We start from the raw sequence: 21,218 nt of genomic DNA on the forward strand, positions 1-21,218 counted from the left end.
AGGCCACACCCTCTCCTAGATGTGGCCACAAGCCGTCGCATAATTTTTACTTATTTGCTGTCATGAATTAATTCACTCTAAGTGAACCCAAACCACCCAGCAGAGCAAAGGCATCAAACCCCCTCACTGCAGCTTTTCCCTGCAATCATCAGCCCTCTGCAGATAAAACCATCAGTCCAACAAATGATCCATATAACTCAAGTCTCTGTTACGTTGATGTTTTAGCATAACCGGAAGTGTTGTTTTCATTTGTTAATTAGTTTCATAGTTTTGACTTCATTCTGTTTGTTCACTGTGGGAGTTACTGCTTAATGGGTGATTGAATTTAAAGGCCCTGCAGCAACTCAAACTGTTGCATGAACACTAGTTAAACCTGCTCAATATAACAAGAGAAACGACTTGTTGCTCTGCTGTTTGCAGATGCTATAAATGCTGTTATACGCTGCGTGTGGTTTGTTATTACAAAGTAACACATTAGAGTAAAGTTAAAGAAAGGACTTTAACAGAAACTTTCAGTTTCATTAAAGAATAATTATATTTTGACCTTGGGAATCTATTATCAACTGAGACATTTAATCCCTCCATCGACGTCAGTGCAAAATCTAATTATTAAGCAAATGATTAAGAAACGAACCCAAAGGAAAGCTAAAAGGCTAAATACGCCCCTCTGATATTTCTTAACTTTTGACCATTCTGATTTTACCTGAATGCAGCACAAAGCTATCAGAGAAATCCAGAAACTGCTTGTTTTCCCACTGAGATTTATGCACATACTTCCTAATTTAACGACAGAGCCAGGTGGTGAGAAGCGGCTCAGCTGCAGTAAACCCCAGCCTGGCTGTTTGTTTTTTTCACGGGGCACAGCTAAACCCGGCGCAGAGACACAGCAGGCATATGTGCCTTTTGAAAATGTGGAATGATTTTTAAACTTCTCATTAAATTTCTTCTCAGCAGCTGCCTCACAAAGTCTTCATATCGAGATAACGCAGAAACTTTTTCCTGCTATACATTGATTTTTGTCAACAAAGGCACCTTTCATAATAAAAGCCAGAAAAAAAAATCGCAGTACTGTTTGGTGATTGATTGCTCGCTGCCTCTGTCATCCTCTTTGAGGCTCTGTCAATAATTTTGTGTCCACGCTCCGCTAAGCTTTGCCTGTCAGTTACAGAGAGAAGAAGAAAAATCCATGTCTATGAACTGAACACAGGCCAACAACGCTGGTGTCAAAACTCAGACGTCCTCGGGTTAACACGTTATACGGTTATTAGCAGGACACCAGACGACACACACGAAGCATAAAGAAGACAATTTATTCTGGTGGGCGGAGCCAGACATTTTCATCATGTTGGCACTTGGCTGTAAATAATAAGATATTTTAAATATAAAGTGTCTCAACAGATTGGGGTGCTTTAGGGGAAATTCTGGGGTCTCCTCTCTGTCACACTGCATAAATTAGGTTAATTATTCTGTTATTACCTTCAGCCTGCCTGTTCTGACTCTAAAACAGGATTTGTTGTGCTTGCTCACAGATCGTTGGCTTCCTCTTCATATATTTCTTGCTGGTTTTCTATCTTATGATATAACATACACTGACGTTACTGTTGTTGTGAGTGTAGACAACACTAAATAAGATGAATGCATGCTGAGGACAAACAGAGTATGAAATATGGGGCAGATAGAGCAACCATGTAGCTCTTTATAGTTTGGCTACTGAGCTGTAAAATGCAATTTGCTCACTGGGCTGTGATTGATTTGATGTTTCTGACACTGCACCGCCAACAAACAGCCTGCTTGTCTCCTTTATACGTTTCCAAGAGTCAAAATTATGGAGGAACATTAAGATGTGCCAAACTCATTCTCCTAATTTTGGTGGCGTTCCCATCCATCCGTCTGTGCTGCAGGACATCACAACTGCGTCTGACCCCACTGCTCCAGCATCCGACTGTCGGGTCTTACTGAGAATTTATTTACTCATCCACCCCAAAATCTCTGAGCAAATGTATGTAGCTGAGGAGGTTGTTGTTTAATAAAGCTTTTAATAAAACATTTCCTAATTTTAACTTAACTCTTATATTTTGTGATTTATTCTTTTTTTTTTTTTTTTTTACGCATCCCAGGTGGAGCTCTGGAGTCGTGATTGTCAGCACCCATGCGGAGTACTGTGCAGGTTTATGAACTCACTGGATGTATCGCTTCAGCTCCTGCCCGCTGCACATTGACCAGTGGTATCGATGGAAGGCCGCCTGCACCAGTGGGGCCATCACGCTTCCCATCGCCGTTTCGTCCCCACAGCGGTTGCCTTGGCCATCGTGCTCCATGCCCAACCTGCTCTCACAGGCAGAGACAAACCATAAATTACAAAACAGCAGAACAGCAATACAAGATAAACCTCGACGACAAGGATTTCATTATTTTTTACAACTTCAATTCATAAAACAAGTGGAAAGGTCAGAGCTAGGGCTGCCACAATTAGTCGACTAGTCACGATTAGTCGACTATCAAAATCGTCGACGACTGATTTAATAGTCGTTTGAAGCTTTGTAAGATCCCAAAAGACGCAGGAATAAGTAGCAGGATTTAAGAGTGTAATAACGGACTGAAACAGAAGATGGCAGCACTGCATGTACAAGGATGCCAGCTGCCGTTAAACCCCGAAGAAGAAGAAGAAGCAGCAGTGTCCCAGAATTCATAGCGCAGTTTCCAACAATGGCGGCAGCTAGCTAGTTTTAATATTACTCTTATTATTCTTTCTGGGTCACAAAATAAACGTTTAACATATGTTCAGGCGAGAATGTAGCTGTGTAAACCTCAAATATCGGCTCAGTTTATCAGGACACCGCATATTTGCAAAAGCGCTCCGACGTTTTCGGAGACGTCTGTTACCCACTAGCTCGATAGCGAGCCGGGGGCTAGGCTCACTAGTGCCCCGAGACCCACCGCTGTCTTTCGCTACTCAGGTTAAACATGATATATGAGTCACTTAGATAACTTAAAAATGTTATTGTTTGGCTTTTTTCAGTATTTTATTTGTTCCTGAGTAAATCTGTTTGGCTGAGATCAAAGTTATAGTTTTTACACAGCTGAATAAACGTCAAGCAGACAGCTGATTATCAGAAGTGTGAGATGCTCCAGAATATACTCCAGTGTCCTGTTATATTTTAGATAGCAAGGAGTTTATTAAACTTCACCGAGACAATCTGCAAACTTCATTAAAATTTAATAAACTATCATCTTGTCTTTATTGTTAGTTAGCACAGACCTTAAACACTTCAAGCTGTAAGCTAATGATAGTTATATAAGAGCAGATGCTGCTGGTGCAATAAGCTGTCGTTTTACGTCCAATGGATGATGATCTGATTAGTCGACTAATTGCAAAAATAATCTGTGACTAGTCGACTATCAAAATAATCGTTTGTGGCAGCCCTAGTCAGAGCTATAAAATAACCTTTAACAGCAAACCAAACAATAAAGATTCACACGGCTTTTGCGAATTGTACTTTAAATCTGCTGAAACTGAGGCATCTTACAGACGCATTTACATTCACAGCAATGCTGCAGTGTCAACATCTTTATTATCATCTCCACCGTCTCACATGACTTTAAAATATCCTATTAACGATGATTCTTTCAAACGTAGTCATGCTTTTAGCTTTTTACTTTTATCTGACATAGCAGGAGTGTTAGTACTTTAATCCAGTCAAGTTCAAACGTTCCAAATCAGACAGACCTGCTTCTTCAGTGTTCACAGTAACGCCCACCATAACTGATGAGATATGTTTTTGTAAGTATGATTGCTTTAAAAAAAAAAAAATCACATGATCACATGCCATTGCTTATTTTTACACGTGTAGTTTTGCATAGAGCACAGAGCCTGGTGTCTTTAACGGGTTTCAGCTGATTGTATGTTACATGTGACTTCCTTTGGTCATGGCTCCAGAATGATGGTCCCAGCTCACACAGTGAGAGAGGATCAGCTGATTCGGTCTTTTCAAAGATGGAAACAAACTGACAGTGTCACACTGTCAGAATTCTGTGATGATCATCTGGAAATGTCAGCACCACCATGACCTCCACCTAACCACCCAACACAAACGCTAGAAACAGCATACTCCATAAATAATATGTACAAAGCAAATAATGCTTGGTGCTAATGAACCTGCTGAATCCTGTGTCCTTACTGTTTAGATGAGTCTGTTACATTCATCCCGTGACCGCAGATAACTTTACCGAGTGATGGCGTGGCCTGCTGCTTTAGTTTCTCCCTTTAATCAGAGGAGACAGGACTCCCACTGGTGATGTTCAGTCTTGTACTTCAGTGCAGTCTTTTTGTGAAAGTACTTTTCTTTGAGCTCTTTTTTGGAGCAGGGGTTTGTTGGATTAGTTTTTTTTGCACATGGATTTTGGCAGCTGTCCCGTATTAGATCCATGAATGGAAATCAGTATGTGTTACACTTGGAGATCGTGGAAATTCTTTTTAAGAGAGAATAGAAATAAACCCAGGTACCGTGTGAGCATCCTAACATACACATGATAGGTTCATTTACAGCTGAAGGAAATGTTCATTTTATGACTTCTAGCTAAAGTGAAACATCCATCATCAGACAGTGATGGTCTGCTTTGCCTTCACACAGCTGACTGCAGCCACACTGAAAACCACATTTCCTGCTGTTTGGTTTGCGTCAGACTCCGAGTGAAAAGCTTTCACACCGTCTCAGACAAATCAAACCAAAGAGGCAAACAGATCAGAGCAAATCAGCAATGATTCAGGCAGGTTAGATCGGAAACTCTCAGGAATCAACCCTTCCATCTATGGGCAACTTTTAAATGCAAAATTTTATTTCAGTGCAGCAGGAGGCAGAAAACAGGAGGGAGACAACGACAACTGGAAATAAAAGTATATAGAGTCCATTTTTTGTAACTGCAGATGAATCCTAAAATCCTGTTCAGGGTGTTAGAAAGAGCACCTAACACAGAGCTGTCACTAGAGATGAAAATATGTTCTTCTTCAGAGCTTACTTCACACATTCTTCATCAGCAGTTGGAAACTAGGTGTCAAAATAAAAAAATACTAAACTCAAAAGCTGATATTTAGTAGCTGGAAGCTGAACGGCACATGTTTACTATTTTATTCAACTCACTGAAAGCTGTAGCTGCGTTTACATCATGATGCTGTACGTTATGTCCCGCCTGACACCAAATGAAGTTAAATGGTCAGACCTGAACGCCGGGTGATGATCTCTGCATAACACTGCCCCTCTTTTGCACCGAATACATGTGCAGGCAATGACGCAAACTCTGTTACAATCGCTCACTCTCAAAGCATTCGTGGTGCAGCACTTGTTTGCAGATGCAAAAGTGACAGAAGTTGTTGCACAGTGACCTTGTTCACATGGTCAGCCGCTGAGGGAAGCGGTAATGATTGCCGCATTGTTTAGTGTTGAAAGGATGCAGAAATTGTCATTGGAAAGGCGTGGGAAGAGGCACAGCGGTGTGCTCGTCACCTACAGCTCACGTCACACAGGATCTTGCACAGGTTAATGACAGAGTTGCAGCAGACGTATGCGCTCAGTCTCATTTTAACACAATGTGCAGACTGAGTCTGACTGATGTAATCGTCGACGGCAACACACCCGCCTTTTTAAGAAACTTGACTTGATGCTTACTTTCTTATTTCGCAGCAACATCCTCTGAGGATCTTGGCCTAAACTTTACTGGAAAAACTCGATGTGGCAGGATATACTGGGTGTGCATTCTAATAGGCTTCATTTCTAAAAACCTCCAATGGTGCTGGAAACATCGATGTCTCTACTACTGTACATGACATCTGAACTATGGAAACAGGTTAATTAAAATAAATTGAGTTCATGTTCTTGGGTTCCTTCTACTTTAAGGTCGTTCGGGGCCACAGAATGGAAGCTGAAGTGAGGAGGCAGGATATAATGAAGCCCAGCATTTACTGTAACTGAGCGCATGTTCAATGAGCCCAGTCTGTTTCCACACCTCTAATTACATGAAGCATGTCCTTCAGAGGTGCTCAGAGTGGACGGCCACAGCTCACTGGCCACTTTAAAAGTAGAGCAGCGTGTTGATGGTAAATGGACTGATTCTTATATAGTGCGTCTCTGCTCTACCTCAGCCCTCGGACATTATACGAGCACTTTTTCCTCAGCTTTGTCTGCCTAAGTGATTTTTTTGTAACGTTCACACTGAGGTTAGTATGTTGTCCAAGAATACTCTGGCATCCAGCCAGGGACCAAACCGCAAACCTTCCAATTAGTAAATGACCTGCTCCACCTCCTGAGCTACAGCCAGGCTCCAACTGTGAAGGTGTATTGGAAGGACTGCTGCAGCGATGCTCACACACAGATCAATAAGGCGAGAGGTGGGGTGCACCCTGGGCAGGTTCCTGTTTCTGCCACAGCGCTCACAGAGAGACACAAAACCTAAAACTAATTTAGAATCACCAATTAACCTGAGTCCACTAACTGCATGTTTAGCTGTTAGCCAGAGTGCAGGACAGAAGCCACGCAGACACTGGAAGAAGGTGCAGACGATGCACAGAAACGACGGACAGATGGTGGATTCAAACCCACCACCCCGGTGGTCCTGGGTTTCTGCAGCAAGGCACCAACTTTAAAATACTGCCAACATATAAACTTCATTCAGAAGCTTAAGTACTTTACTTCTATAAATTCACAGTTTGTGAGCAAAGGTTTAAGGTTGTCATTCAACACTCCTCTCCTGCCCACATCAACATTGAAGGAGCTCTCGATTGCTGAAACCATTTCTCCGTCTATAAAGGCTTTTAAAAATCTTCCCCTAATTGATATGTGCATGTCTGTGATATATCTCAGGACTATACCGATCCTTGCACAGTCTGTAGGGCTTAAAAAGCAGCGATCACCATCATCCTGCCTCTGCCTCGTGCTGCTGTTCCCTTCTCTTCAGCTCCAGATGCTTTCAGCATGTTTAAATTGATTTTTTCCCTCCATTGGGAATTAATCTTTGACGGTAAATTAAATACCTCAGTATTTGCCCTCTAGGCTCTTCTCTCAGAACCAGAAAGCTGTGGGTGTGTACTGCACAGCTGCTGGTTTCCACACTGCTTTAATCTGTTTTATTTTCTCAGAGCATCTATCGATCCCCGGACATCCCTGCTCACTAGGCCTGCTTCGTTTGCACAGTCGGAGGATTTCATGCTGTGCCCTGGGACATCTCATTGTGAAGGACCCTCGCCATCTCCGCTGGGTTTCAAAAAGCTTCTGTTCCTGCTGAATACCTCCGTTCTCCACGCTATAATCCAGTCTCCCTTTCATTCTTAATATGTTCAAACAAAACCCGCATCATGTACCTTTGTTATTGATCATTTCAAACTCCCGTCTCATGACTGCTTCATCTGTAAAAATCACCTGATGCTTTTCAACAATACTGATATATCGCTCTGAGCGTTTCTGATAATCTCTTAAATCTACCGTCTTTTTTCTATCCTGTCCAACTGGACTCAGTCCACTCCAGAACCAGTTTCTGTACCCAGCTGGCAGACAAATATTTGCTCTTTGTTGACAGTCTCCTCCGCTGCGTTGATTTCAAATTTCAGAACTCGCAACAAAAGCTCCACAGGAGACGTGGAAACAGCTTGAAAGAGCAGGAAAGTGGAAAATTAGCCTGCTCAGTGTTCTGTTTCACACTGTAGTCCAAGTTTCACCGCACTGCAACCTCTCATGTGAAGACTTCAACTCTGACTATATCACATGGATTAAACTACAGCGCATATTAACCCGAAGGTTTAGGCTTCACACATTCAAGAGACTGTGTTTCAGATGTCTCTTGTTTAACGGCAGACTACAGGAAGAAAGCATGTTTAAGCTGCAGAGGAGTGTTTCCTGTGTGTGCAGAGTCGGTGTTGTTGGTGAGTTTGAATGTTTCCTCTGCCTGTAGTAGACAGTTATCATTCAGGGGGGGTCGTTCCTCATTGCTGAAGGGTAGTATGGGCTAATGCATTTCTACATTAGCTGACAGGTGGGTGGGCCATGCAGTTTTCAACAGTAACATATGAGGTTGAGATGCCTGTTTTCTCTCTTTCTCAGACTTTTCACCTTCATATTCACCTTCTGTTCGGTTCAGGCATCACAAAGAAAAGTGACTTGTTTAGGGTTTCAGAAAAGATTGTGGTTTGTGTACAAATGACAAATTATAAAGACCAATTTGATATTCGCCACAGGACTTTTGTTTCAGCCCTTCTTTTTTTCTTTTTCCAGAATATCTTTTCCCACCACTTCTTTTCATCAGTATTTATCATTCAGCAGCACAGGAGCCATCAGGGATGGTGCGACCTTGGCTATTTTCTGTAGCTACAATTTACAAATCTCCCATAAACACCTTACATGTAAGACACCAACTGTTCTGGAAGCCACAAACACGCATATGCATGTGCATGCACTCCCTCACACACACACAATATATAATTTTAGTATTAATTACAAAAACGACCACGTTGTGAGTTTCTTTCTCTATTTTTTTACATTTGTTTTTAAACTCCACACTCAGAGTTTGGACATTTGGAAATGTGCAGAGATTTCATTACAGCGCTACAGCTTCATTTGATTGGTCGGTTTGTTTACACAGACAAAAAAAAATCTTTATTGATGCTACGATAAAATTAACGCCACTTTTCAAAGCAGCTATTCCAGGTGATTTGGACACACCAACCAAACGGCCCTCACTGTGTCACGTTAATGAGCAAACCACACTCAGCCAGCCAGTTTAATTTGTTGCCCAGCAACATGAAGCTAAACGCAGCTTATCCACTGTGCAGTCTGTTATTATTGTTATTTACTCAATATGTGCTTAATTCTGCCTTTCAGAGAACGGCAGGTTTTAATAACTTTTTAATGCTTCCAGCTGATGTGAGTTTGTTTATCCTTATTTCATATGTTGCAGGAAATGTGGAGAAAAGGAGAAGATAATGAACAAGGGCTGAGTTCATGGACACATGCTTAGTAAACAACCTCTGGCATTTTGTCCAAAGATGAAAACGAGGAACTCACACGTGTCCGGTCTCATGAGCCACAACAAAGGCGGAGGAGAAGCCGTCTTCGTGGTTCAGGGTGCAGCTCCGGACTGGGTGGCACATTCCTGTGACCGGAGCGTAACCTGCCGGGAGAAACGATGAATGTTACCACAACAAATACAAAGATGAGGACGCTGAAAACAAAACGTCTCCTCGCATCTCAATGAAAGGCGTCAGGGGAAAATGTTGTGTGGAAAAGTATATTAAAAAAAATTAAACAAGTTAAAAATGGAAATTTATTCTATGAAATAAAACTAATTTTGTGTGAGGATGAAATGCTAATCTTATAACCAAAAACAAAAAGTAATGTTTAAAAAGTTAACTGTGCATTATCTGCCAGAAGAGAACAATGAAAATATTATCAATGAACATTTCTTTATCATGCTGAGTCATCTTCATAGTTCCTACAATAACAAAACATGTTTTCATCTGTAATCTTTTCACTTTATAACTGCAGTTTGTTTTAGCTACAACGACATCATCCAAGATCTCGACTGCTGACCACAAACCAAGGAGCAGTGCGGTGATTAAGCACAGACGGATGGACATTATGAGACCACAAGTGACAAATATGTGCAACAAATGATGCTGTGCTGAGGGCTCGAGTGAGACGTAGAGCCATTTACATACAGAGGAGGGATACTTTATGTAGGACAGATCTGTATGCATCTCGGCCCATCTCTACGTTTAAACGTGTCACGTGTGTCACGTGTGCACATCAGTGATACGTGTTGCCACTAGGGGTGCAACGATATTCGTATCGATATTGAACCGTTCGATACAGTGCTTTCGGTTCGGTACGCATATGTATCGAACAATACAACATTTGTAATTTATTTTATCAATTTTCCTTCTGACGATGCTGTCTGTGTTGAGCGCTCAGTGAATCTGTGTTCGACTACTCTGCCTAGGCTGCACTGTCCAGCGCAGATCCACTGAGCGCTCAACACAGACAGCATAGTCAGAAGGAAGAGCGCAGGGCACCTCCCCCACCCTCATTCAGATCTGGCGTTTGGAATTATTTTGGTTTTCATGTGACGTATGACCCTGAAGGTAAGCGAGTCATGGACTAAAGTAAAACAGTATGTTGGATGTGCCACGCAATGCTTAATTACATGGGTGGGAGCTAGTGTGTTAGCGCAGTTAGCTCGTTAACGTGTTGGCCGTCCAGCCCCATGCACGGGGCGATCCGCGGTAGCTCGTTAACGGAGATTTGCCGTGTTGTGGCGTTAAGGTCATTTCAACGAGATTAACCTGAAAGCACTAGTGGGAACACAACGAATATGACTGCACATTTACGCCGACATCATCCTAGTGCAAAGACAAAAACAACAAGCATGCTACTAACTTTAGCGGAGTCATTTAGACAGCTGTTAGCACATGATTCTCCTTATGCTGCTGAGAATATAGCCCAGAAGAAGCGGATAGTATAGCTTTTATTTTGGAAAGAGACATTTCTCTGTAATAAACTCTCTTTTCCAAAGATGAGTGATTCCTCAATCAGATACAGGGCTTGCAATATCGCTAGCCCGACGTCCCGGAGCTAGCGATTTTTTCAGTCGGGCTACCAAAATCTATCTCTGCCCTGCCCGTCGGGCTATTGTAGGAAAAATATATGTCAATGCTTTTGCATTCTTTCAGAAATGTAGCTGGGTAATTATGTCATTGGCATCGGTGAGCCACTGTCAATATGTGACATATTGAAATCGCGTTTGAATTTGCGCTTGTTTTTTGCTTTCACTTTGCAATCGTGCGAACTGTGTATAGAGAGCGACAGCACTGATTGGTGAGTGATGATAATTTGTGCACCAATTCCTCTGACATCGTCTTATCAATCGTTAGCTTACTATGCAAACATGACAAGTGAAATCTCCCGCAGCTTAAACATGTGAGAGGTTGATCGCGCAGAGAATCGCTGAGCTTATGTGAGTGCGTGTGTAAAAGCATTTCAGTTCTGCTGAGCCAAATAAGACAGGTCAGGGTGAAGAAGTGACAGCCAAAGAAAAGCTTACCACAAAACGGAGAAGTTATGACAAATCAGACTATAAGGCAAAAAGAAAGTGCAGCTTTATGGTTTCATGGACAAAAGAATTTCTGTGGCTGCGATATGACGAGCTAAATAACCAGGGCTGCACATAAGTGGTCCGCAGGTGCGTATTCGCTGTCAAAATAAAAAACACGCACAAGGGTTAGGGTTAAATTTAAAAACTGTACTTTTGAGTTAAAATATATATTTATAATTTTAATAAATGACAAATTAAAAATGCATGAACATTTTTTTGTATCGAAAAAAATATCGAACCGTGACACCAAAGTATCGAACCGAACCGTGAATTTTGTGTATCGTTGCACCCCTAGTTGCCACTGCTGCCAAAAGACAATACACATTACACACAGCAGCACAGTGACAGCAGGGGACTTAGGGGATAATTAATGGCGATTATCGCTGCTTTTCCATGACTTCCTGCTATAAGCACTGACATCACATGGTCACTGCTAATAACTGGAGCCACAGGCAGCAGCAGTGAGAAGGACCAGCAGGGCCAAAAATAGAATAAATATTCTACTTATTTTTATTGTTTTAATGTCTACACATCCAGTTTAGCTGCAACATCATGAAGGACATGAACTTTGTTTGGAGCCAAACTGCAAGTACTGATTTACAGGAAGTGAACCTCGCACCACAAAGAAAGAAATGACATTAGGAAATATAGATTTTGGCCCAAATGTGCAGCTGGAACATATGATGGTCTGCCCGAAAGCTAAAACGTACCCACTGATCATTACGACACTAGGTTCCAAATCGAAATCAGATTCCTGCCTGCGGACTGATGGATTTCCCCATGCTGTTTGTTTAACTCTTAACAGTGGTACCAAGAGGGAGACAGACAGACAGACACACAGACACACACACACACACACACACACACACACACACTCTCTCTCTCTCTCTCTCTCTGTGCCACTTCAGATCAGCACAGTTGACTCTTCATCTGTTATGCCTTCCCAAGGGTGGGATTACCTTGGGAATTGTAGTGGTGCACTTTAGTCCGCAGAGGATTTATAGGCCGAGTGAATGTTCCAGCACTTCCTCGTTCGCCCAGCTGTCACGGTTTAGATGAGCGCGTTAGAAAGTCGGTGAACTCCCAGCAGTCCGGGACCATTTCAAGGCCATTAACCACAGGTAACCTCAACACGCTGGCAACAATAATATTGCGTAGACCTTCATCATCATCATCCACTTATTGCTTTATTACAGCGACAAACTAAAGGACAGCGAACATTCATTAGCAACATGTCCTACAGGATAGCAGCTAGGGTTTGTATCATGTGCTGTTCATTAGTGTTGGTGCATTAATAATGCAATAACTCATGAAGCATAGTTGTTCCTTGTGAAAGAGCGAGTGAGCAAACATGGTAAACTTAATGAGAGCACGCATGCAAGCAGAGCCACCGAGGCAGGGTGTGCGCTAGCACTCAAACAATAATAATAATAACTGCTGTTGTTTTGTTTTGCCCCTGATGAACACTTAAAGTCAAGTGGACCCTCAAAGCTGTTTTCTAAGAATGGCCTCTCTTTTTGTGCATATAAATCAAATCTAAATCAGAACCCAGAGCAGCTTTGTCGATTACTCCTCTCACTTTGTTTTTATTTAATCAGACATCGCGGGCATTTCCATGGCTGCAGGTCCCCCGAGTGCTGAACTGAAATCTCTGGATTACAAATACGGTGAGGAGGATAGAGAGGGATCAGCGTTTTATCGGAAATCAAGCTCAGAAATAAACAAACACTTTTCTCCTGACGTTCTTAAACCTTTGACTGCTCATTATTTCTGCTCATGCTGACCATTAAGAAAGAATCTCCGAGTGTTTGTCAAATACATCGGTCTGTAAGGAAAAATGAAATGTGCATTTTGTACATAAGACACGTCTTTGGAACTGCCTTCTTTCATCTGCACAACACTGGCGTTCATGCATTTGATACGTCCGGGTGAACTTCGTGATAATCACAGAAGTGACTCCAACCTAAGCTCCATGACAAGTACTGGCATGGACTAGTAACAGAGGTCACATGTCTGTGAATGCCACCGCTCACATTTTGGACAGATGGTTTCAAAGCGGGGTGAAAGAAGCCATCTACATCCACTGTCAGCGACCATCGTTGAAGAGAGGGCGGGGCTTACGTCACCAACCATACCAGTTAATGTTCTCCTGTCTTGATAGCAAGTATAGCCACGAGGCTTAGAGTTAATGAATTCTTCTACACAACAACAAACCCAGTATCATCGAAGCTGTGGCACAATCAGCACACACAATAATCCTGCTGTTTGGTTCCTGCTCAGATGAGTGAGGCTCTTACAGATTGTGTCCATGTAGCTCGACTCACATCTCTGATTTTAGGCTGTAATGGACTGAAGGATAACTCAGATCCAATTAAACTGAAATTCCACTTCCAGCTCAGGATGGAGATTGCTTCACACTCTAAGTGGAGTCCTCACACCTTGAGCTCGACTACATCACACTGACTTTCTGTATTTTGACACTCTCTCTACTTTATGCCGGAGAAAAAGAGGCATGTGTGTGTGCTGTTGTGTGAAAGCAGCAGACGACTGGTTGCAGCCACTTCTACCTGGTAATTGCCGGAGTCCAAATGCTGGGAGGACTGGTAAATCCTGAAGTGCTGCTTCATCTGTGCAGCACTCAGGCTGCAGGGAGGTTTGTTTTATTTCACTTGCAACTATATTTCATAATTAACTTTTCTATACGTTTCCTTCTGTTTCATTTCTCCCAAGAATTGTTTAAATGTTACCCTCATTCAGTCACCCATTTGGGGAAAACAACATTAACCCACATCTCACCTGAGATTTATTGCAAAAGTGGGGGAAGTGATTTATAACATTTATACAAACTATTTAGCCTTCACCGAGAGTCCAGATCGGCTGTTTCCATCTTTCCAAGTGACTTTATTATAACTGTGTGTCTCTTGTTTTCAGAGGAAGCCCACAGAGAGATCAGAGTCGGGGTTAAGGTTTCAGGGCTCTGAATGCTGAAGCTTGTACGGTAACGTTCAGGCTCCCAGAGGTGAGCCAGTAAAGCTTAGGTTTAGAAGGACCTGAGAAAACTTTTAGTTAAAAACCTTTGAGTAATCTGTCTTGTGAGTGAGACTAATATGTTAATTAAATGAATGTGAAAAGGTTACAGATCCACTCGAAGGGAGCAGTTCATTCAGTCATCAATCTGATCTGATGTTAAAGAACTAACGGAGCATGAATAACTGAAATAAATCCGAACAGCAAAGAAAGACCAACCAGAGAACGGCTTAAAGCTGACAGTGTTGATGCTCGGAGTCAGTGCAGTAACCACAAACATCGCAAGTGATCCGTTTTTGGCTGCTGGTCTTTTGTGCTGAAGAACTCAATGCAAAGAAAAAGACAACTGACCAAACAGAACATGAGGGAAATTAATTGTTTTCAAAGTATTCACTGAAAAATTGGACAGAAATATTCAAGCTAAGTGGCAAAAGGTTTGCACGAGGACTGGATTTTAATACCTCTCAACAGCTTCCAAACAGAAGCCCAGAAAAGATGCACTGCTGCTGAACTCCAGCTCCAAAGACGTAAATCATCACACCCGTAAGGTGAATCTAAGCTTCCTGCTATTCCAGGAGGAGAATGCTGCTCACAAAGAAGACCGACAGAGAATATGGCGAACAAAACAAACACATCCTGTGTGAACAGATGAGCCCACGAGACTGGGAGTGTAATTGGACACCATCAGGTCTGGAATTATCCAGCAGTAGTCACAGTTCTTCACCCACCCACACCAGCGCCCTCAGTACTGGAAAGAAAACATCAGATCTGAGCTTTGATGGATGGAGAAACATGGACTTAAACCCACTAACAGGGTCGTTATCCACAGAGTGGGCTACAGACAGGGAGCAGCAGCATATTAAGCTTTAAAAGGGACCCGACCCTGCAGGAGACCTAAACAGGTCCCACACTATACAGGGCAGGTTCATCCTGTGGTTGTGCCGTGTCTATTGGAAATATTCACTCACAGTGTGTCTGATATGTTGCACTCCAGTCTTGCCCTCATTTGAGGTGTCAAATGCAAAAACATGCACTGTGTCATGGCCCAGGGCTAAGCTGAGCAAAGTAAAAACTGTGCACCAAAGGTGAAACTGCCAAACCCCACCAGAGAATATATTCGCTTATTTTGCTCATAAATTCCTGTTAGATCCCAGATGAATGAATCTCACAGCTTCCTGCTACAGAGAGAAGAACTCAAATAAACAGCAACAATCGAGTCGGGGAGGCCTGATCGGACCGCCTGCACCAACAGAGACCGCCTGCTGTTAACAGCACGAGCTCTCATCCCTGTGAGGGAGACAGCTTCCTGTCACACTGTGGGCATACCCCACACACTGCAAGACCAACAAAAAGAGCAATAACAAAAATACTATACAGGGACAAAGTTGTTTAAGTGCGAGTTTTTTATTTAGTCTAATGCTTGTTCCAATATAATGGATAAATCTTTGGCCTGAACATAAAACACAGCTTATCAATAACTGTTTCCCAGTGAGCAACAGCACGCTTTGGTTGGATCATCTCCTCTGTCTTCACTCTTTGCTCCCTTTGGACGACCTGTGCAGCCTCTGGGTGCAGGTATCGCCTCATGCACCAGTACTGACACGGACTCTAGTCAAATGCAAAGCTAGTGAAAAAATAGTCAGAAAAGATGAAAAATAATAATTTCATGTGTGATTTGTAGCCTAGTGTAGCAAGTGTATATTTAATTCACTTCTATTCTACTTAGATATGTGGAATTTTAACCTGCAAAGTTTCGCTACCATCGGCTCCACATCGATGTATCGATGGACTTCCCGTGACACGCCTCCTGCAGCTCATCCTCAAAGACCTACTCCAAGACCTAACAGCACTAAGATCGCCTCCACTCGCCTAACAACGCCGTCTCTCCCTATAACTGGAAAGCTGGATTGGCACCAGCCTTTCTTCCAGCACCATAAAAGGTGCAAATAGATTTAACTTTGTTCGACCAGGAAAGTGTTGAGATTTAAAATGTCTTTTGTGAGCATGTCCTGACCAAGAAACAGCTGCTAAATCAGCAGCCTGACATAACAGCGTACAAACGAATACGAAAAGCAAAATACACGGACAGTAAAGATGGGAGCACATCAGGATGCAGAAGGACGAAACAGAGCATCTAACCTGAGCATGCAGTGTGCTGTGATCAGCACCTGACTGACAGAATCAGTGAAACCATTAAAGAGAGCCGTCCTTACATATGAATCTATAACACATTTCCACAATCAAGCGCAGACCAAATGTCTCTGCCGTTGCATTCACTTGCAAATAAAACGTCTGCTGCAGCTTCTGTAGCAAATAAACGAAGAATACAGCAAGTGGAGGCTTTTAATAGTGCTGACTTTGGGCATTTGGCTGCTTTCACTGCTGAAGTTTGGCTGCTATAGAGAAAATAAAAGGAGGGAGGAGAAGTCGATATCTGGCAGACACTGGAAATTGCTTCCCCCCCCCCAGTCTTTCAAATCAGCCTCAGCAACAAGAGTAAAAGTGCCAAAAAAGTAGCACAAAGGGAGAGTCCACCCTTTCTGTGCGTCATAGCAGTAATAACGAGGCTTTTCATTGTTTTCTCTTCTCGGTGCCTCTTTGTGAATCATTTCAGTCAATTTAACTCAAGCAACTGGGGCACAAACATTTTTTATAGTTGCATTTAAAATGTAATCAGAGAGAATCTGGAGTGAATTCACACGTAAGACGTGTTTCCTAAATGTTGAATTTGCAGAACGAACGCTTCAAAACTTTTTTTTCTGCTCTCACTGACAAGTTGCACATTTTGCAACACAGAAAGCTGACTGGTGTGTATCGTGACGGGTAATCTCCCTCCGGGGCCTTACCCTGCATCCCTGTGGGGCCGAAGCCTTGGCGAGTGAGGAAAATTGCGTGGTCGTGGTGTTCGGCGTGATCGGGATCGCCTTTCTGCTGCACAAAGGCCCAGCGGCACACGTTCTCCAGGCTCCGCGATGGGTTGCCTCTCTCAATGAGGCTGATGGACTGAGAGGAAAAAGGAGAGAGAAATGCGGATGCAAATGAACATGTTGGTACTCTGGCAGCAGCCTGTAATTACTCAGACTGTGAAGCAGGAATAGTATGTGGAAGCCCTGGGCTGAAAACGAGAGGATAGCGAGCTGAAGGAGTCGTGGCGAACATAAATCACCTAAGTGCCACTGCTGATTACAGCGAGCAAATGGAAATGTGCGTTTTGACACTGTGTGTAAAAGTGAGTTAGACTAGGTGACCTCTGCAGTCTGCACACATTTTCATCTCTATTTCACTCCTCTGTCATAAAAGGGAATGTCACCTGCAAAAAGAAGTTTAAGAATTGAAAAAAAGCAACGGAAAAGGACGCGGGGACTCACCTTGGCATACCCCAGCATAATCATCCTGACCAGAACCACGTTGATGTGGACTCCCAGAGACTCGTCATGGTAAATCTCATTCACCTGAGGTGCAGGGGGACAAACGACACTTTTAAGGAATCGGAAATCTGAAATTTAAGGTAAATCTCAGTTCTAAATCCGACTCATTAGAGTGAAACAGGTTATTCCTCACGACTCCCTCCACGAACGTCTGTAATCAAAGAGACCAGGTAAATATGAATAATATGAACAATAGGAGGGAGCAGCTTGTTATCTTAGTTTTGATATTTGCAAGAAGCAAAAACATCACGCTTTGGATATGATGGTGCCTTCAGCCTGCACAGCCGCTACTAGTCAATAAAAGAGAGATTATGACTTGATATGGAAATGTGCTTATGCATGTTGTCTCTGTATTTAGATAGATAAAAACTCAACTCTTCGTGGGAATGATTTCCTGTAAAGAGCTCCGGAGAAACCAAGCACTGAGCACGTGACAAAGTCGTTTAGTATTCAACCCGTCTTGGTTTCCTGCAGCCTCGGAAGTAATGTAAAGAGAAGCGAATGAGTCAGTGAAGCAGGCTGGTGAAGGACTCTCACAGGCAGCCTGACTAATGTTTTCTATCGATTTGAATCTGAATGAAACAGTGAAGTGAGACTTGTGCACACAAGCTTTCTATTTTAGCAGTCAACACCATTATCATCTGCAGACATGCATGTTTGTTCAGACAAAGGCATCGCATCTCCTCCATATCTGCAGGTGTGTGAGATATCAAAAATGCACAAATGCATTTCCTGTTTAAATTATATCCATGTTCACTTATCCTCATGAGGCGTGAATAGCAAAGACAGTTACGTTTTACAATATTAATGCATGAAGACTTTGCAGGACTGCTTGATAGCTGCAGAGCTACAGTTAGCAGAGGACACTGTGACAGTCCACCACCCATTTTCCTTTAATTTAAAGTCATTATAGTCCTGTCCCACTTATGCATACATGTTACGCAATTAATTTAATGCTGAATATATGACATGATGCCACGCGTGACACAAATTGCCAGTTTCGATTGACTTTGGGGGCCATATGCATGTATTGCTGCTTTGAAGGAGGATTTTGATGTTCTGACGTCCCGTGCACTTTGATTGGGTCATAATAGTGAGAAGTGTGAGATTGTCAAGCCCACAGTGTTCACATGCAAAACATTTAATCGGACATTATTATTTGGCTGGAAACTGAGCGGCAGATGAATGAGCCAGTGATGGTCACCTATGAATGGAAGCAGCTGCAGCAAGCACACTTCCTCTGCTGAACAAAGCCAACTCTGTGCACTTAATTACTGTGGTCATTCTTTTGATATTAATGAGAATCATTCTGCATTTTCAAACTTGTATACTAGATACTACAAACATATTTGTAGATGGCAAAAAAAGATCCGTTTACGTAGTTGTGATGGTGACCAGAATGAATGTGTGAAAATGAAGAAGATTGGATCATGGGGGTAGATTTAAGGGACACTTACCACCAATATTTAAAATACATCCATTTGTCTAAAATGTGAACGAATCCTTATTCAAGAAATCTACTGTAAATATTACTCAGAGGTGCCCGTTTCTCCTCCTACAGTGGGTCTTTTTTACTCCTAAAACATACACTCACTGTCCACTTCACTACACATGTCCTCAACTGCTTATTTACCCAAATATCTAATTAGCCAATCACACGGCATCAACTCAGTGCCTTTGGGCATGTAGACATGATCGAAACAACATGAAGGTCAAACTGAGCATCAGAATGAGGAAGAAAGGTGATTTCAGTGACTTTGAACATGGCATGATTGGTGCTGGTCTGAGTATTTGAGAAACTGCTGATCTGCTGATCCAACAAAAACATCTCTGGGTTTATAGGGAGCAGTTCAAAACAAAAAGATATCCAGCGAGCAGCAGCTCTCTGGGTGAAAATGTTTTATTGATGCCAGACGTCAAGGCCGAACGGGGCCGGCTGTTTTTGGCTTAATAGGAAGGAAACAGCAACTCAAAAACCACTTATTAACAATAATGTGGTTTGATGTGTTGTGCATTCATCTCTGAGTGCACGACACATCAAGAGGCTACTGCAGCACGGCACTGTACCAGGGGCCACTCCTGTCAGCAAAGACCAGGAAACAGCTGGCTCACCAAAACTGGGCAGCAGAGGTTTAGAAAATTGTGCCCGATTTCATGAGTCTTGATTTCTACTGTGACATGTAGGCTCACAGTTTTGGCGTAAACAACAAGAAAGCATTCAGCCGCTCTGCCGCGTATCGATGGTTCAGGCCTTTAGATATAATGTCAGGGATGTTTTCTTAGCATATTTTGGACCCCTTAGACCCCAACTGGGAATTGTTAAAGGACACGGCCTGTATGGAGTATTGACTGTGTCCATCCCTTTATGATGTACCATCTAACATGGTTGTAATGCACCGCGTCACAAAGCTCAAATTATCTCAAGCTGGTATCTTGAACATGATGACGTTCGGCACCTTTGAGATGGGACAGAGGGATCTGCAGATCTGGAGCAGCATCTGGCTGATGCTAGCACATCAATATCGTCCAGATTCTCTGAGGAATGTTTTGAGCACCTTGTTGAATCTGTGCCATGAAGGATTAAGGACGTACTGAAGGTGAAATGCAAGTATTAGCAAGGTGTAACTAACGAAGTGGCCGTGAGTGTAAATATGAATGGTGATTTTCCACAACCACTGAATGTTTTGTGGTAAATATAATTAGCCCCGCATCACCACCAACACCAACGTGTCATGATCATAGTACCGACTACACAGCATCTCCTCCTCTCCTGTGGCATCGAGGCAGGGAGGAGAAAAACGAGGAGAAGGTGCAATATTGGAGAGTAATTAAAGCGTTTTGCACAGTTTTCCTAAATATCTATATATAAACGATCGCTGTGTGCTGAAACACACTGAGCAATGGAAGCCACTGGGTCCAGTTACTTAAAATAAATCCATCTGAACAGGTGCCACATGCATATTTAAGCAGTTCACTTCAAACAACAAAAATATTCTGACACAGACAAAACTGTCAAATTGTTCCGGTCTGACTCTCACGTCTGGATCCAGGCGAAAACAAAAGGTGGACAGGAGAGTGAATCACGTCTGCAGGAGTTCACAGCAGGAATGAAGTCAACGTGTTGTGACTAAGCTCATGTTTCCATACTGTCGTGAATATTCGATTCTGCTGGCACAAGGAAGGTCCCCAATTCACAATTAGGAGAAAGGATTTGTCACTGCTTGGCTGCACAACAGAGGGACAAAACCCAAATAAGACGTGACTCACAAACAGGACAAATTCATCACGAGCCAGCGAACTCTAGCGCTAATCCCAGCACCAGGACACCTGACAAACATTTTTACTAGTCTGGTGTGATGACCCCCCTGAGGAAAAAAGGTACCACTTAAAAGTTTATCTACAGTGTCAATACACTAAGTGTGTTCTCTAAAATGCTAAATTCTGCTTTCATTGCAGCGGATGCTAACAAACTTGATGGCAGGGAAACTGTCAGCATTTTGAGTTCATTGTGTTCTTGAGATTTTAATGAGTTTGCTTATATTTCCAGTTCATGGTTTCCTGTATGTGAAATTCCTCTCGTGTCTGTGAGTCTGTAGTCTTATCTGTGTCTCCGTCTCCTCGTCCTTTGTG

The 21,218-nt window shown here is 42.6% G+C and overlaps 1 protein-coding gene across 3 annotated transcripts in view; it reads right to left on the bottom strand.

Moving 5' to 3' along the window:
• The window catches only part of adamts3 (ADAM metallopeptidase with thrombospondin type 1 motif, 3), a 144,460-nt gene that overhangs the window by 44,936 nt on the left and 78,306 nt on the right, over positions 1-21,218 (bottom strand). For all 3 annotated transcript variants that reach the window (XM_085367580.1, XM_085367579.1, XM_085367578.1), the window contains exons 6-9: positions 17,529-17,612; positions 17,007-17,163; positions 9,048-9,153; positions 2,182-2,325 (exon numbers count right to left, since the gene is read on the bottom strand). In XM_085367580.1, the coding sequence (XP_085223706.1) occupies positions 2,182-2,325; positions 9,048-9,153; positions 17,007-17,163; positions 17,529-17,612 (491 nt within the window). The remainder of the gene's footprint in view (positions 1-2,181; positions 2,326-9,047; positions 9,154-17,006; positions 17,164-17,528; positions 17,613-21,218) is intronic.

The sequence above is a fragment of the Diplotaxodon limnothrissa genome, linkage group LG12, assembly GCF_057381915.1.
Source record: "Diplotaxodon limnothrissa isolate DT_005_m linkage group LG12, D_limnothrissa_male_GT1.1, whole genome shotgun sequence".
Lineage (NCBI taxonomy): Eukaryota > Metazoa > Chordata > Actinopteri > Cichliformes > Cichlidae > Diplotaxodon > Diplotaxodon limnothrissa.